The sequence below is a fragment of the Ictidomys tridecemlineatus genome, chromosome 1 (genome assembly GCF_052094955.1).
Source record: "Ictidomys tridecemlineatus isolate mIctTri1 chromosome 1, mIctTri1.hap1, whole genome shotgun sequence".
NCBI lineage: Eukaryota > Metazoa > Chordata > Mammalia > Rodentia > Sciuridae > Ictidomys > Ictidomys tridecemlineatus.
The window spans coordinates 222200409-222219189 of NC_135477.1; the positions used below are offsets into that span (position 1 = coordinate 222200409).

Genomic DNA, 18781 nt, shown 5'->3' on the forward strand with positions numbered 1-18781 from the left:
GAAGAATAAGCACAGCCACACTGTCTGCCATCTGCACTGACCCTGGTGTCATCCACACCCTGCGTTCCTCTTCTATTCTTAGCACCAGCCTCAGGCTCACTGTCAGCTCACATTCAGTGCCAATAAAAGAAAAGCAGCTACTTCCTCTGAAGACATATTCAGTATGTACAGAATGAGATAGCAAATCTTTGGAATGTCACAGGCCAGCAGCTGAAGCCAATATTCCTAATGCAAATTCTTAATCTCTACCAAGGTCTCAACCTTGAGCCAAAGCAGCAGTTAGGGAGAACATAAGCACCAATCAACAGAGGCACTGTGTAAACTCAGAGGCTTGGTGCAAGGTCAGGTGTCCTGGCTTCCACTAGTTGCCAGGCTATTTAAAGCTAAGGATTAGACAGAGATAACAGATGCATTACACTGTGCTGTCTTCTACAATCTAAAATTTTAAGTTGATTCTTAATAGCAAGATTTAAAATATATTGAATTCAGTAGCTGAACATATTTGCCTAAAGTTAATAAGAATACAATATGTGTTAATATCTATCTTATTAGTATTTTATAGGTATCCACACACAACTCAAAAAATAAAACTCCAGATAGGATCCAGTTTGGCTTAGAAAAAAAATGAATAAGGTACATATTCGAACTTTTAAAAATAAGATATCTGAAAAATTTTAAGAATAATACTTTTATTTGGATTTTCCAACTGATATTTAAGGCAGTAACAACTATCATGAATCATAAATAAATTTCACACTCAGTTTCCAAGTGCTGTATTTTAACTTTCACACTCCATATTTATAAAACTCCACTTTAATTAAAATTCACTGAAAAGAAAAGCCTATCAAGTGAAGGGAATCACAACTCTTTTTAGCAGTATAAAAATCTTCACAAAATGGAAAAGGATTCCTTAAGTGAGAACACTCTTTGCCATGAATTATAAAAACATAGCCTGTCTAGCATTGTTGGAGTCATTAAGAAACAATTCTGAGACTTCTCTAGTATCAATGTACAGTCTCCTAAAGGTTCAATGTTTTCCTTGTAAGAATACCATCAGTTTGAACTGCACAAACATATTTAACAATTTCTCTTTCGGCATAAGAATAATAAAAACATCTTCAACATACCAGGAACTATGTATATATTTTTAACCTTCATAAAAGTCATAGCAAATTATTTCAAACGTGGGTAACACAAAAATTCCGGTGGTACCATCCATAGAACATCTTCCTCATATCCTAGGATCAGGAACCCCGATAAGGTTTCACTTAGTCTCAAGCGGATCCTTTACTTCCACCACCAGAATTCCATCATGACAGAGGATGGCAGACAAATCTTTGGTTTCAACGCCATCTGGCAGTTTGTACTGTCGGGTGAAGCTTCGTGAGATGAAACCATGCTCATCCATTCTGGTTCCATGTTGAGCTTTAATCAGCAGCCAGCCCTCGAAGGTCTGAATGATGATATCTTCGGGGAGGAACTGGACCACATCCAGCAGAATTTGAAAGCGGGATTTGCCTTCTTGGGGTGGCGTCTCTGTGGTTGCTGAGTCCACTGGAAGAGATTGCGGCACGGCTCTGACTTTTCTCAGGTCCACGATGGTTGGCCCAGGCAGTGCATATAGAGCATGATCCAGTCTGCAGTCTTCCAAACCCCGAGCTTCAAACTCCTCCTGGTAACGCACTGGAGTTTCTATGAGATGCCTCAAAATGATTTTTGCCATAGTGGAGGCAAAGCCAGCATGGAAGAGCTTCCCTTCAGAGAGTGGTGAACGCTTGCAGTTGCCTTCTGACTAGATTCCCAGACAGAGCAGCTACTGGGTTTATAGCTCTGCCCAGAGGAAACCACTTCATTAGGCCTGAATCAGACCACGCACACTCACTCTTGTCTTTTCACACAGGCTGACAATGAAGGGCTATTTATAGGGCATGTTTCCGAGTTGCATTTAGCCACACAGCAGCCTGCACAAGCTGCCCAGTCAAGGGCTGCTCTTACAGTCTCAGTTATCCTTGGCAAATGTGTCTGCCTTGCTTACTTCAAGAGAAAGTGGGACTCCAAAGGGGCATTTGAAAAAGATCTGGGTGAGCGCTTTCGCCTTGGGGACTTCAGTGATTGAAGGGAATAGGGTTTCTTAGAACAGTCCAGAGATGAGCACTCATCTTATCAAATGAGCTAATACTGCCTCTCCCTAGCCACCCAATCCAGAGCTGGGGAGAGAAGGCTGCAGCTATGATTAAGGAGAAACTCACACACACACACACACACACACACACACACACACACACACATCTCAAGTATTCAAAACTCTCAATCCTCAGTATTACACATAATTTCTTTCATCATTTACTCTTTTGTGTTTAAGGGACATCTGTGTGCCATATCATCTGGGTTTTTTTTTTAAAACATTTGATTCACCAAAAATGAGATCAGTTGACTAAGCTATGTAAGTGTTAAATTTAAGGAGGGGCAGAGGAGCATAGAATGGGAAATCAGTGATGAACATAAAGCCAAAAGGAAGAAAAAAAGTGTCATAGATTTGAACTTTTTTATATTAAAGTCCAGAAAACTAAGGATCAATCTAGTTGCTGCTCTGCTATAACTAAGTGGTCAAAATAAATTATATATAATTTCTGAACACTCTTTATGTTAACCTTTCTTACATAAAAGGAGACAGCCCTTAATCCACTGCTGTAGAAGGATTTCCAAGTTAAGCAAAAAAGAAAAGTCCAGAGCAGCATATAATGTGCTATTATTTGTACTTGTTTTAAAAGTCAAACTTTGCCATGGTGCACAACTATAATCCAAAACTGAGGCAGGAGGCTCCCAAATTCAAAGTCGGCCTCAGCAATTTGGGGAGGCCCTCATCAAACAGTGGGAACTTATCTCAAAATAAAAAATAAAAAGGCTGAATATAGCTGAATGGTACAACACCCCTGGGTTCAATCCCCAGTACAGGGGTCTGTGTTTGCTTATATAAATAGAATCTCTCTGAGAGTCTACAGTCTCCATCTTGTGTCCTCCTAGTAATCCTCCATGTGTTCTAGAGCTTCCAAGAAGGTCATCTTGCTTTAAAGTTCAAAAAAAAAAAAAACTTTCCAAAGTCTTTCCATGGCCTTCAAGAATTCTCTGGCCCCTGCTATCTGGTCCCTGCTGACCTCCTCCCCTACCTCACCCTTCAGCCTCACTTGCCTCCTTTCTGTCCCATGAATACCCTTGTCACTTCCTCGGGCTCTTTGCAAGTCCCTTTTCTATGACCACTCCACTTTCAGATTGTCTCACGGTTGCTTCTTGCTTATCATTCAGGCAGATCAAGTGTTAACCTCTGCAAGAGAGTATTTTCAATGGAAGTCCTTCTGTCACCCTGTCATAGTCCCCCACTTTATCTTTGTTCTGTTTGTTGTTGTTGTTTTGTTTGGTCAACCAGATGAAATAGTTTAATTTAGAAACCACTACAGTATTATTTGATTAGGGTAAGAATCATCGATGGCTGCCAAAATCATTGGGAGAATAATCTCCAAGTATCACATCACAGGTCACTTATGAAATACGAAAAGAAAAGGACTCTTTTGAAAAGGATAAGTCAGGCAGACACCGACTTAACAAGTGATCAAACTGGGTATTACCAATAATGGAACAAATGACATCATTGGCCTACTGGTTTAATCTAAGAGAATACAACATTGTATATAGAATTCTCCCTTTAAAAAAATGTGTTATTGTTTGGATCTTAAATGTCCTCTAAAAGTCTTGGTCTCCAGCTGGTGCCGCTATTGCAAGGTGGTGGAATATTTAAGGGGTGGAATGTAGTTAGAGGAAGTTAGGTCACTGGGGCTGTGTACCCTTGAAGGAGACATTAGAATCCCTAGCTTCTTGTTCTGGATTCTTTGATTAGATGCCCTGATGAGGGGTATCCACAAGAGGAGATGGAAGAAGGCCAGGACAATAAAGTGTACTATATGCCCAGGTTCTAGAGACAGGAGGCAGACCACACGGGGCGCAAGGAAACCTCAGGGCAGTCAGAAGGCTGGAGTCAGAAGCAAGGGCAGGGTTTGGGCCAGAGGCTTTGTTAGGGTTTTTGAGGGAGAGGTAAGGCAGGGGATGTATTGCAGGCTTGGCTAATTTGAATGATTCCATCAGACTCTATGCTACAGGTGACCACACCTGTAGCCCAAGTACCTGGCCTGGGATGACTGAAGAAAAGGAATATTTCCTCCTGGGGTGCATGGGCCAGAAAGAGGAGGTCTGGCTCTGAATTGAGTACTTCATCTATCAAAGGCAGGCTCCTTGTCATGCCCTTTGCTATCTCTAAGAATTGGCTAGTCTCCCTCCAGCCAGATTTTTAAGAACATCAAACTATAGAGACAATAAAGTATATAATTATGCAAGTAATGTATCTTTTGGAACATACAGTGCAATCTTTGCCATTTGTTAGCATCTGAAATTATCTTATTTATGGATTTATAGTCCAGTTGGGAAACACAATGGCATTTTGAGGTCAGAAACTGTGTTGTTCATGACGATATTCTCAGCACCAAAGAGCGTCTGGAACAATGGTAGGCATGCAAGATATTATTTGTTGAAAGACAAAAGATTGAACTGCTACAACTTTTTGGTTATTTCTATTTAGTTGACCCTTGATGTTACTTGGCCATCCTCTGGTACTTTGGTCAGCATCTCCTCTTTCTCTGAAGTAGAGATTCCAAACTCCTTCTTCTCCTCAGGGCTTCTCTTGTGTCCTGGTGTCACTTTCCCAGGTAGGTGGCTTTGCTTGAAGCCTTCTGTGCACACCCAGTGAGAAGCTTCCCCTTCTACCTTTACCTCCACTCAGGAGTCCCTCCCTCCCCTCTGGGATTTTGCTCAACCAGTTCTTCACTATGCCCATGGCTAAAGTCAGGTACCTCCCATCTTTTTATAAAGCCACACAAAACCTCCTAGTCCTTGTGTCTTACTGTGGCTAATTATCTCCAAGCCACTGAAATTTAACTTCAGCTCCATCAGTAACTGCCCTTGGGTAGATCAATGACAGCCTAAATCAATACTGTCATCCTTATCTCCCTGAGCCTCTCCAGTGTTTGATGCAACAGGGAGGAATGGCAGCTATTGTTTTTCTTAGCCTCTTGAGTGTGAAAGTGGAGTTCTCTCTTATTCTACTCCCTACATGTTCAGTGGAAGCGATATTGCCCTAAAGGGGCAAGAACTGGTTCTTATGGAACAAAATACATAAACTTAGATGCAGTATAATAGTTTGTCCTCAAAGGGGTCATGGTACTACACTGACATATCGCATATCTGTGGTATTAGTTTTTCAGTGGGGAGATGGAGGGGAAATTAGGTGAAAAAATATAAAAATACTCAGAGGGCTATGATATCATAATTAAAAGGTGAGAAACCCTGTGTAGTCTGACTTATAAATTGCTCAGGAACCCATCTTTAGGATTCCAATAACAACTAGGCTGGGAGTCCAGGGAGGTTTTCTAGAAAGAGCCATGACTCAGTTGCAATAAGAAGGATTCTGGAGTAAGCCAAATGAATCTTTGGGTAGGGGAGGAAGGTAACAGGCCAGCATGTTCAAGATGCTAGAGCCCAAAGAGAACCTCATGATTAGAGGAGACAAAGGAATCTCAGCATGGCCATGTGCATACTGCAAAGTAGGAAGAGGGGAAATGAGGCTGGAGAGGTCAGCAGAGACCAGATCATAAAGACCTTTGTCATTTTTGTTGAGGCAAAATAATACTTTTCAAAGTGACCTGACTTTTCACCAGTAGCTTAAGGAACGACAGCAGAATTCTTGTTTTAGGGTAAAGACTATTCTTTATCTCTTCATAATCAAAAGGCCCATTGAACTTTTTAAAATTAAAATTTAGATTCCATTCTTTAGAATAAAGAAGTTCACGACATGAAAACTTTCCACTTCTCTGACCACATCTTTTATAAGAAATACATTTGCCCTCATGACCCAATGAACACACATAAACACATAAGGGTACAAAACACTAAGCTTTCCTACATGGGTGCCCTTTGCCTATTCAATTCTAGTTAGCATGACAGAAGTAATTTTTGCAGTTCACTGAATTGATTTCACCACCACAAAATTGGTCAAAAGTCATGTTTAAAAAAAAAAAATTCTTCTTTAACTTTTCACATGTTAAGGCAAGGTAGTTTAACATCTTTATGGGTAAATCACACCTCTGTGGAGACACTCTGTGGTCCTGCCTAATTTGTTTTCTGTGGCTGCAATAAGACATGAGCAGGGAGGGCAGGAAGCAGTGAGTGGCAGCAAGCTGCATGGTGGATGTGCAGTTCTTCTGTGATTAGAGAAGACAAGGATGAAACACAGGCTCAGTGGTCAGGGTGCGTCTTTGCCTAACTAAGGGGAGAGAGTTGGTGGTAAGGTAGGAACAGAAGTTAAACTGTGGCTAGCAGGAGATTAAACATTGTATATAGTCAATAGTTTCAAGACACTGGGGCATGAAAGGACAGAAAGAACTATAAGCCAGGCCCAGTGGCCTACACCTATAATCTCAGCAACTTGGGAGGCTGAGGCAGGAGGATTGCAAGTTCAAAGGTAGCCTTGCCAGGAGGATCACGAGTTCAAAGCCAGTCTCACCAAAAGTAAGGCACCAAGCAACTCAGTGAGACCCTATCTCTAAATAAAATACAAAATAGGGCTGGGGATGTGGCTCAGTGGTAGAGTGCTCCTGAGTTCAATCCCTGGTACCCAAACCCAAACCAAACCAAAACAAAACAATAACAACAACAACAACAACAACAAAAAACCCTCCAAAACCTTTTTAAGTAATTGATCAGATCAGGGAGTGGAGGTTAGGAGATACACTTTCAAGGTAAAGCTGAGAATTTCCCTACAAAGTGGATGTAGGCTATGAGAGAAAGAGTCAGGGATGACTCTAAGAGGGGCTGGGATGGCTCTTGGTGGTAGAACGCCTACCTAGCATGCGTGAAGCCATGGGGTTCAATCCATGGAAAAAATGGATTCAGTCCAAGGAAAAGAATACTGAGTGTGGAGAGTTTTAGTCAACTTAATTAGGGAAACCACAGGTAGAATGTGGATCATAACTGGAGATATGTATTAGACATCTGTGTTAGCCAGCTTTCTCTTGCTGTGACAAAATACCTGAGAAAATAAACTCAAAGGAGGAAAGATTTTTTGGGAAAAAAAGGTAGCCTTGCAACTTAGCAAGACCCTGTCTCAAAAAATAAATAAATAAAAAGATTGGGGATATGGAACCCTTGGGGTCAATCTCTAGTAGGAAGGAAGGAAGGAAGGAAGGAAGGAAGGAAGGAAGGAAGGAAGGAAGGAAGGAAGGAAGTTAGTTAACTAGAGGCCAACATGAGTTCTAGAAGGTTTATTTTATTTTAATAATATGTTTTAAGGAAATTTTACCATTAGTCTGTTTGTTAGTCAGCTTTCCATTATTGTGATTGAAATATTTGACAAGAATAACTTACAAGAACAACTTATTTGGGGTCCTGGCTTCAGAGGTCTCAGTCCTTGATGGCCTGACTCCATTGCCCTGGGCCTGAGGTGAGGCACAACATCATGGCAGAAAAGATGGTAGAGGAAACCTTCTCCTGGCAGCCAGGAGGCAGAGACAGCAAGAGAGAGTCAAAGATGAGATGCAGTTCCCAGGAGCACAAACCCAGAGACCTGCCCCACCTCCTCCAGTCATGCCCCTCCTGCCCACTGCTGCCACCCAGGAGCCCACTCAAATTATTAATTCAGTCTTAATCTGAAAGCCCACCGCTGAGCCTTGCTGCACTGGAGACCATGCTTCCAACACATGAACTTGTGGGGGGACTTTCCATATCAAAACTCTTGTCTGCTGGCAAGAGTTGGTTGGCAAGATTGGCAAGAGGTCCTCACAGTCCTTGGTTGGAGGAGTCTGAGACCTAGGTGGCTGATATCCCGTTTAAAACATTTATTTTAAACCCAGTAGTTTCCTTATGTCATCCTCAAGTCACGCATCAGCAAGGTTTTGTTCAGCCCAACTGCCTGCTGTCAAGAAAGCTTTAGGGAATGCAGGAAGGGGCCGTACTATATACTACACAGATCAGAGTGAAGGGCCTCGGCTGCCTGGAGAAGCAGCAATGAGATAGGAAGAGAGGGTAGGTAGCAAAGGATAAAGATGACAACCAAGGGAGAGCCTATGCCCATGCCTAAGGGCAACCAAAACTATGCAGGGACACTCAATTGGTTCCTGCTTCAAACTTATAGCATCAGCTCCTGATACCTGTTAAGGAGTTTGCACTTAGATAGGAGCCATAACGAGCACACATATGTTTTCAGGGGGGTTGAGATGAAGCCAAAAGTAATCTTCCCAAGACTTTTTGCTACGACCATCACATCATCCTTCCCCTGATCAGATACCTACAGTGGCACTTGCCTTTCTTATGGGAAAAGTGTTTTGGTTGCACAATCTGATTTTGGCAATTCTAAATCTACATTTTTAGGATTTTTCCCATCTTAGGCTTCAAACTGTTTGGCTTGGAGTTCAAGGATCCCACCAATACAACCAAAAAGGTAGGTAAAAGAAGCCATTCCTTCCAAAATCACTCTGTAGGACCCCATCCCTCCAATCTCCTGGGCCGCTGTTTTCCAAACATTCCTTCTTTTCATTTTCTTTTCTGATGTTATTTCTTTCCATTGGGTTGCTGTATTAGGCTAAATTATGACCCCCAGAAAAAAGATATCTACACCTTAATCCCCAGATTCTGCAAATAATACTTTAAATGACAAAGATTGTACAGATGTGATGAAGCTAAGGACCTTGAGAGGAAGGGAATGTTCTAGATTACCTGAGTGTACCCCAAATGCCACCACAAGTGTCATTACAAGAAGAGGCACAGAAAGAGATTTGCCCCAGACACACAGAAAAGGCCATGTGAGGAAGGAGCAGAGAGGGATTTGAAGGTGGAGGCCTTCAAGACTGAAGTGACATCACAGCCGAGAATTCCAGTGGCAAGAAAAATTCTTCCCTGGAGCCTCCTGAGGGTGCGGTTAGAGCCTGTTGCCCCCTCGATTTTGGACTCCCAGTCTCCAGAACTGTAAGAGAGTAAATTTATGTTGGCTCTAGCCACCAATTCTATAGCATTGGTTAAAACAGCCACAGGAAATGCGTACTAATGCCACTGTCCTATGCGACCAGATTGCACGATCTGCCTTATTTTCCGCCTTAACTTAAATACTTAACTCCACTACAGAGGTTCCATGTCACTTCGGCAAAAAGCAATTTTTTGTATACATTCCACGTATGAGATTCACCTGGCACCTTCGTTAGAAACTCCTGGATCTCATCTTATGCATTGCTAAGCAAATAACTAAGCTAGGATTCAGAGATGATTGCTGAGGGCCATTACCAAGTAGGAATGACGCATCGAAATTTCCTTGCCAAGCGTACCCCATGCTGCTTAGAGGACATTCGATGGGACATTGCATGCATGCTTTAATAAGGTGACCTTGCTCAAGGACCAAGGCGGATCCGGGTTTAGAGCTGATTAGGTTTGAGGAAGTAACCGGCTCCTTGAGTTTAAGGCGTTGCCAGTTTAAGACAATGGGTTTTAGGGAAGTTAGAGGTTGAAGATTATTGCTGGGATTAGGGTGTTCCTGCTGCTTGTTCCCGTTGAGTTCTCGTGAGATTAAAATGGGATTTGGAGAGAGCCTCGTGGAGTAGGTGAATTGTGCGGGAGACGGCAGAACGTGATTGCCCCTGGACCTGTGTGGAGGTGGTGTGAGAGCGGGAATAAAGAATTGCTGTTTGAACCTACAAAGCTGTGAGTGCCTCGTGATTCTGGTGCCAAGCCGAGACCTTGGCATTATGGTGGCCCGTATGTGGGATGTCTGAAGCTTGGGGGTAAGTGAATTTGCTCGATCCTGAAGGAGAGCAAAAAAATGGGTGACCATTTCAAAAAACAACGTGTTCTTGTTTTGATTTATTTTGTTTTTATTTCAAGTTGCCTGTTCCTAGAACTTTCTCAGGCAAACTGGGGAAAATGGTTGACTCAAGGTTTGAAGTTTTTCGCCTCCGAGGAAGAGAGATTGTTAGAGGAAGGAGGCACCCCAGTGAGACCAAGAAAAATTACAGCATATGTTGATATAGTACAAAAATGTAGCCCATGGCTTTTTAAAGATGAGTTATTAAGTATATCAATAGGACCATCATGGTATCCTGTAGAAGGATTTTTCTTCAACAAGAAAGAGATGGCTAGTTCTGTTTACTATACTTGTCTAAGATCTTGGTTTTTACAGACAGTTGATTCATTTACAAAGCTAAAGTGTTAAAATATCAACCACTAAATATGAAATCAAGTACTCTTTACTTATTAAGTTCCATAAGGTAATATATTTAAACATTATGTGTGTTTTCATAAATTGGTAAATAGAAAAAAGTTTATTGCTTTGGTCTGTGTCTTTGCTAAAACAAGGTTACTAAGAGTTAAGATTCTATCATGTGTAATTTATATACAGAGAGTATAAGAAGTTTCAGTTGGGTTTCAATTATAGTATAATAGTACCTTAAAAAACATGAAAGTATTTCATCTTATTAAAGTGGAGTAATTTTATAAGGGTTGTTTCAGAATGTGAATTTATAAAAAGCGTTAACGGTTAAAAAAGGGATATAAAAAGGTTCAAGATGTGGAAATATATTTTAATATAAAAGGTTGAAGGAAAAAGAAATGTTTCTAGATGAGATAATCTCTGTGTGGTAATGTAAAAAGTTGTAAATGCCATTTAAAAAGATTTTGAGGAAACTAGACTTACTTTAAAAGCTTGAGAAAGGAAGAAGAAAAAGGTATTTGTACATGGCAGATTGAGACAAAGCTTCTCAATGGAGTAAAAAAGAGCCTTTGGTTGAAGGGCAGCCATGTAAACTAACATTTAAGCGATTTATACAGAATCTAAGCCTCGTTTAAAAGAGTAAAGCGGTAGGTGGTGAAAAAGTACATTTAAAAGTACAGTATAGAAGATAATTGGAAGGCTTTGAAAGGTTAAATTGAAGGGGGGTTGAGATACCTTCATGGCGGAAAAAAGATTGCTTTACTCATCAAACTATTACCAAAAAGAGGGAGATGAGATAATCTTTGTGTGGTAAAGTAAAAAGTTGTAAAATGTCTAAGTAAGTTGCAAAAGGCTTTAAAAAGTTAAATTGAAGGTGGTTAAGATGCCTTCATGACGGAGGAAAAAAATATAACTCATGAAAATGGGAAGATAATAAGATAAAAGATTTAGATAAAGAAGATTAAAAATTTGAAGTGGAAAACTTCAAAAATAGAAGTACAGGAAGGTAAAAAAAGAGAGAGAGAAGATGTAGAAAGATAAAAAAGATATAGGAAGATAAAAAAGATGTAGAAAGACAAGAATTTTAAACCCACAAAATAGGAAACAAAAGAAAACTAGGAGAGAAGAAAGCAACTAAGGGTAAATATAAAAACCTTAGAAGAAAAGTAGAAGATAGAAATAAGATAAAAAAAATGGTTGAAAATGTCAAGTAAAGGTATTTCAGATAGAAAATGCAAAAGGCTAAGACAACTATGGTTTAAAACCACATCTAAAAATTATAAGGACTAAAATAATTCTAAAAAGTAAGGCAGAATGCTTTTGAAAGACTTAAATTTAAAAGGATCTTAAAGGGGTATTTATCCCCCAAAGATAAACTTAAAATAACCCTTTTTACTCTAAACTTTTTAAATTTGGATTCATCAGGACTTAATGCTGCGGAAAGACATATATATCCAAAAAATGTACATAAGCCTAAGGTACTTTGGAAAGATATTCTAACAGGACATTGGAAAGCTCCTGACCCAGTGTTTGTCTGGAGTCGGGGTTCTGTTTGTGTATTCCCACAGGGAGAACAGCAGCCGATTTGGATTCCAGAGAGGTTAACCAAAACAATTTCTACAGAAAAAGAAGATGATTTGACTGAAATCCATAACAGCTGAAATCCAGAGCTCCAGCTTGGCTATTCTTACATCTGCGACAGTGATTAACCACGGTGCTTTTTTTCAATATCTATTTTATTATTGCATTTTTCCCACATCATAAAGTTCTATTTTATTTTTTGAGCTCATACAAACCTAGGTTAATGTTTTTCTGATCAGCTTTGATTTTTGACTGTGTTTTATTTTTTGACTGGAGTTTTTAAACATTGCAATGGAGATTTTACCTAGGTAAAGCTACAAGGCCGTTATTATTGTCTTATGTGTTGTATGTTATGTATGCACTGTTTTGTGTTGCATGTCAGTATGTGTGTATGTCCATATTTTTATATGAGGAGCGCTCATGAAAAAATGGATCCGAATTTTTTTTATTCACGTGATTTAAGTGGTTTAATCTAAATTAGGTAAACAGCTGTTAATGATTGTTTTCAAAGGTGGTTAACAGATCTGTTTGCTTACTATTGTTTTTAAAGGTGATTAACAGATCTGTATGTTTACTTTCACTTTTCCTTTTCATTATATTTAATAATTCTGTTCAGGATAATGTCTCTTTAACATCATTGCCAGAATTCCCATCTCCATCCCAGTGCCGGTGAAGACTAAGAAAATCAAACTACAGCTTCTATGATAGCTACCACAGTAAACTGTATAAACTGATGCATCAATCAATATAACTCAACAAGTAATGCTCAATCAAGGACTTGATTTACTTTGGGAGGAAATGGACATACTGATAGACTCTTCCACTTTGAACTGCCTGCAGAACTTGCCTGGACTATATATCAGTTGCATGCATTGTGAACTATCGTCCGGTGCAGCGTATTGTGGTACTGCTGGCATATTTTTGCTGATGGTGTCACCAGTGATGCAATTTCCTTGCCAGCGCACCCCATGTTAATTGTGGTAATGCTGGTATCTTTGCTGATGGTGTCACCAGTGACGAAATTTTTCCAAAGGAGCCGTCAATTGGCTTGGTGTCGTGTCATTTCTGTATCTTCCTCCCTTCTAGTGATGGTCTAAAATTTGGGGGCCAACAGAGGTGAGGCAAGAACCTCACCCCCCCACTGGCACCAAGGTTAAATTTGGGGGCCAACAGAGGTGAGGCTAGAACCTCATCCCCCCACTGGTGCTTAGGCCTATCCACAAGCATGGCTGAATGCTGGACTGGTAGTCAGTGACGGGTTGATCTGGTTGCAGTGGATTCAACCTAAGACAGGAAACTGACGTGTAAAGGTCAGTTCTCCCATGACGGGTAAGAACCATATGTTGAATTGGACAACCTACCAGGCACGGTTCTAAGCCATATAGCTTGTCGTTTAATTAATCAGAAGGGGGGAGATGCTGAGGGCCATTACCAAGTAGGAATGAAGCATCGAAATTTCCTTGCCAAGCGTACCCCATGCTGCTTGGAGGACATTCGATGGGACATTGCATGCATGCTTTAATAAGGTGACCTTGCTCAAGGACCAAGGCGGATCCGGGTTTAGAGCTGATTAGGTTTGAGGAAGTAACCGGCTCTGAGTTTAAGGCGTTGCCAGTTTAAGACAATGGGTTTTAGGGAAGTTAGAGGTTGAAGATTATTGCTGGGATTAGGGTGTTCCTGCTGCTTGTTCCCGTTGAGTTCTCCTGAAATTAAAATGGGATTTGGAGATAGCCTCGTGGGGTAGGTGAATTGTGCGGGAGACGGCAGAACATGATTGCCCCTGAACCTGTGTGGAGGTGGTGTGAGAGCAGGAATAAAGAATTGCTGTTTGAACCTACAAAGCTGTGTGGTGGCTCGTGATTCTGGTGCCAAGCCGAGACCTTGGCAGATGATCAAGAGAAAAGCTTTGAGAGAGTCTATGGGTTGAACACATTTTTCGTGAGCTCATGAAGCTTCCAGGCCACAAACTACCAGGACCATTTCTAAGAAGTTTCCTTCTGGGAATGTCATGGGGTGAAACCAGGTTCATCCAGCATAGCTCATAGCATCTGGATGGAGCCCCATCATGTCTATTCCGCCTTCCCCCAAGCCCCACCTGCTAGGTTTACCAGTGCAAACATACCTTTTGGCTCAGCCCTGATCCTGCCCCCCAAGTTGATTGTAACCAAGGTCAACATCACAAGGCTCAGTATCACAAGGACCTGAAATGAAGCTAAGCTCCCAGACCCTGTGGCCCAGCAGGGTTTCAGCCTGCTCTCCCATGTCTCCAATCACCCCAAATCAGAGCCCTTCCTGCTCCTGGAGTTGGCACAGTTTACAAAGCTGAACACTGGCCAAGATTTTTCCTCCACTCTTTGCTTTGTTCCCTGATACGTCAGTTCCACAGTCCCTTCCCTCTGAAAGAGGGACTCAGCCTTGCCCTAACCTACTCCCGGTGGCAGAGGCCATGACAGCCTCTTGAAAGTCCAGCTATTCTTCCCACAGAGATGGATCTTAGTTTCTGTGCCCTCCACCTGCTAGCCAGGTATCTTTCTTAGGGCTCGCCAGAGAAACAGAAGCAATAAGATATATAGAGATACGTAAGAGGAGATTTATTATAGGAATTGGCTCAGGCAATTATGGAGGCCAAGAAGTTCCACGGTCTTCCAGGTGCAGGTTAGAGAATGAGGAAAGGTGGTGGTGTAGTTGAGTCCAAGTGTGAAGACTTGAGAACTAGGGAGCTGGTAGATTAACTTCCACTCCAGCAAGTCCAAGACCTGAGAACAGGAGTTCCAACACCTGAGGAGAGATGATGTCACAGCTCAAGAAAAGAGAACGTGAGCCCAATGTGGTGGCAAACACTTGTAAACCCAGTTGGTGGACTGATGCAGGAGGATTGCTAGTTCCAAAGGCAGCCTCAAACTGGAACAGAGACCCTGCACCTAACAAAAGAAAAAGTAGGCCCAAATCTTAACCAAGTCAGTTTAGAAACTAACTTCCTTAACAAGATTCCTAAAGCACAAGAAATAAAATCAAGAATCAACAAATGGGATGGATTCAAATGAAAAAGCTTCTTCTCAGAAAAAAAACACCCAATAATGTGAAGAGAGAGCCTCCAGAATATGATATATTTACCCCAAGTACCTCAGAGCATTAATCACCAGGGTATATAAAGAACTAAAAAAAAAAACCCCCACCAAAATATCAAATAATCCAATCAATAAATGGTCTAAGGAAATGAACAGACACTTCACAGAGGAAGAAATACAATCAATCAATGAATATATGGGAAAAAAATGGTTCAACATCTCTAAGCATTTAGAGAAATGCAAATTCAAATATTCTGAGAGTTATCAAGAACATAAGCAACAATAAATGTTGGTGAGGATATGGGTAAAAGGCACACTCATACATTGCTGGTGGGACTGCAAATTGGTGCAGCCACCATGGAAAGAAGTGTGGCGATTCCTCAGAAAGCTTGGACTGGAACCACCATCTGACCCAGCTATCCCACTCCTCGGTCTATACCCAAAGGATTTAAATTTGGCATACTACAGTGACACAGCATGTCAATGTTTATAGTAGCTCAATTCAAAATAGCTAAATTGTGGAACCAACACAGGTGCCCTTCAACAGATGAATGGATAAAGAAAATGTCACACATACACATACACACTCAATGGAATATTATTCAGCCTTAAAGAAGAATGAAATTATGGCATTTGCTGCTAAATGGATGGAGCTGGAGAATACCATGCTAAGAAAAATAAGCCAAACCCCCAAAAACAAAGGCTGAATATTTTCTCTGATATACAAATGCTAATTCACAATGCCAGGGGGCTAGGGAAGAATAGAGGTACTTTGGATCAGACAGAGAAGAGTGAAGGGAGGGGAGGGTGTATGGGGATAGAAACGATAATAGAATGAATCAGACATCATTACCCTATGTGCATTTGTGATTACAAAACCAGTGTAATTCTGCATCACGCACGTACAACCAAAAGAATGAAAAGTTACACTGCATTTATCTATAATGTGTAATAAATGCATTCTACTGTTATGTATAATGAATTAGAAAAAATTAAAATTTTTAAAAAGTCTACCAAAAAAAAAAATCCAGCCTCAGCAACTTAGCAAGACCCTGTCTCAAAATAAATATAAGGGGCTGAGGTTGTGGCTCAGCAGTAGAGTGCTCTCCTGGCATGTGCAAGGCCCTGGGTTCAATCCTCAGCACCACATAACAAAAATAAAAAAATAAAAATAAAGGTATTGTGTCCAACTACAACTATAAATAAATAAATAAATAAAATATAAAAGCGGCTGGGGATGTAACTCAGTGTTAAAATGTCCCTGGGTTTAATCCTGATACCAAAAAAAAAAAAAAAAAGAATAAGAATAAGAATAAGAATGAATGAATTTATCATGATCAATAATGGGATGATTCTCAACCAAAATAGTGAGGGGGACCTTCTTTACTTGGATTACCGATTCAAATACTAATATCTTTTGAAAATACCCTCAGAGACACACCCTCCCTCCCTCCTGACACTGCCAATTCTCTACACTAAGGACCATGTCATCTTTGATAGATCCACCCTTTCTGGTGGTTCAGAACATGGTTTGAGCGTATTTATTTGGGCATGCTACTTCACCTGAGTATATTTAAATTTTTAACCTCTAAAATGAATATAACAACAGAATACACTTCCCAGGGAGGCTGACAAGACTGAATTTGATTCTGGTCATAACACGTTTTCTCTATAATGTACTATGTCAAAGATCAATAAATGGAAGTGTTTCTAACAGTTTTTTCCCAATCATAAACAAGCTGCAGGGCTGGGGATGTGGCTCAAGCGGTAGTGCGCTCGCCTGGCATGCGTGCGGCCAGGGTTCGATCCTTGGCACCACATACAAAGATGTTGTGTCCGCCAATAACTAAAAAATAAATATTAAAAAAAAAATTAAAAAAAAAAAAAAAAAAAAACAAACAAGCTGCACACCCGAAACAATACTTATGTGAAGTCTATCAAAAAACTACAGTCCTTTTCTTGAGCCAATTTTTTTTTATACTCCTCAGGAATAACAAACATATAATGCTAATGTTCTGGGAGGAATGTGTAACTGAAACCCAGATGGCATGTAAATAGGACAAATACTAAAGTCTTGGACAGAGAAGAATGCTTTCAACTCTGTCACTGAGACTCTGGTGCAGGGCTTCTGCCTTCTAAAACTGGCCCATTTAATGTTCCTATATGAAGAGATGGTTCCTAAGGTATCATGAGCTCCTTTAAGTCTCTGGGCAAAAACACAAGGCATTGTGTGTTACTTTCAGACTTAAAAGCAGCAAAGGTTGGCTCAGAATGTGTACTGAGCTGTAAAACTAAACCCAGATGTGTTGTGATGTGGCCCGTAACAGTGAAGCCAGGAGGGAGTTTGTCTTTTTAGTGTGACAGCTGCCCTCTGGTGGGAGAGACAGGAATTGCACCAAAGCAGGGCTGATTCCTCAGAAATAAAAATTCTAAAGAAGCAATTCTTATTTCTCTTGCCTCGTGACTTCATTTTCCAAATAAACATCCCCATACACGCCCCTTTCACTAACTGGTCTCATGCTTGCAACTTTTAGGTTACTTTCATTGTTTGAGTTGAGGAAGACAGAAAGAGGGAAGACAGAGGATTAGAAAGTTTTTGAAGGATAAAATTAGAGTCCTTGCTTTCTGAGCCAAAACTACCAATTATAAACTATCGTGGTTCTACACGAATATATTGGAAGAGGCATCGTGGCAGTATAAGTATAAAAAACATATTAAGGGGCATAAATACCTAAATTCCTTCTGTTCTTACAACCTACTCGACCCAGGGAAAGTCATAATCTCTCTAAGACTTCTTTCTTGCCAGTAAAATGGGCGGGGGGGTGGGGGGGGAGCATACCTCTTAAATGGCTTTGAGGGCTAGAAAAGACAAATAAAACCTATAGAATAGAGCCTGGCACACAGCAAATGTTCAATAAATGTTAGATATTATTTGTAATATATCATCATGAATGGATTAAGTCTCTTTGGAGAACACATTGATCCATTTCAACTCAGTGGTAGTTATTAAATAAAAAAGCATGTAGCTTTGCCCATGTGCCTTTAAACATTAATCAAGGCCTTAGCAAATATTAGATGTTACTGGGTAACTTTGTGAGCCATGAGTTCTACACAGATAAGGCTCAGAACAAGCCAGATCCTGAGGAGGAATGCACTAAAAGGTTCCTATCATACCGGAACTGTCTTTATCAGCTAGGATCAGAAGGTTTTTAAATTTTTTTCCACTACTTACTTTTGAACCCTTGGAGGTATTAGCATTACTGAGTTGCTGAGCTACTATGCTTGAGAAACTCAAGTCCATGTTTTTAACCCCAGGGAAATTCCAAAGAAATACTTATTGTGGTTTGCTTGCAAATGGCTCTTAGGGGTTTATGACTTCGTTTTTCCACAATACAGTTTAACCGAAAGGTCATACGAGGATGTCAGATTAAACAAAATGTAAAGTTGGAGATAGTGGGGTAGAGAGAAGAACTAGCAATCAGGAGTGGGGGAAGATAGAAGGCAAGAAGAGTCCCAAAGAGCTTTGGAATTTTAGTTCTCAGCTGGAAAATAGTGCAAGGGAATGAACTAAATTTATAAGTTTCCTTTCAAGTTTAAAAGAAAGGAAAAGAAGGGGGAAAAAAAAAAACCCCGCTTGGTTATCATGTTGATTACCTAAAGCTTGCCAGTGTGTGCTACAACATTACCAGTTTCTCCTTTCTGAGCCCTCTTCCCCGGACTCCCCGCCTGTCTATTTCACAGTGCCATCCAGGGTCCTCTTATCTCCACCATTAAAGACTGCAAAAAGGCAAGTACTTCAAAAGGCCATTCTTCTCTGAAGACCCTTCAATCAGATATG

General features: G+C 40.6%; 1 protein-coding gene across 1 annotated transcript; it reads right to left on the reverse strand.

The window, feature by feature from the left end:
* Positions 1 to 672: 672 nt before the first annotated feature.
* On the reverse strand, positions 673 to 2120 carry Hspb3 (heat shock protein family B (small) member 3). Its single transcript, XM_005319638.5, has one exon. The coding sequence runs from the start codon at positions 1721 to 1723 to the stop codon at positions 1265 to 1267; it is 459 nt and encodes a 152-aa protein (XP_005319695.1). The 5' UTR covers positions 1724 to 2120; the 3' UTR covers positions 673 to 1264.
* Positions 2121 to 18781: the final 16661 nt, after the last annotated feature.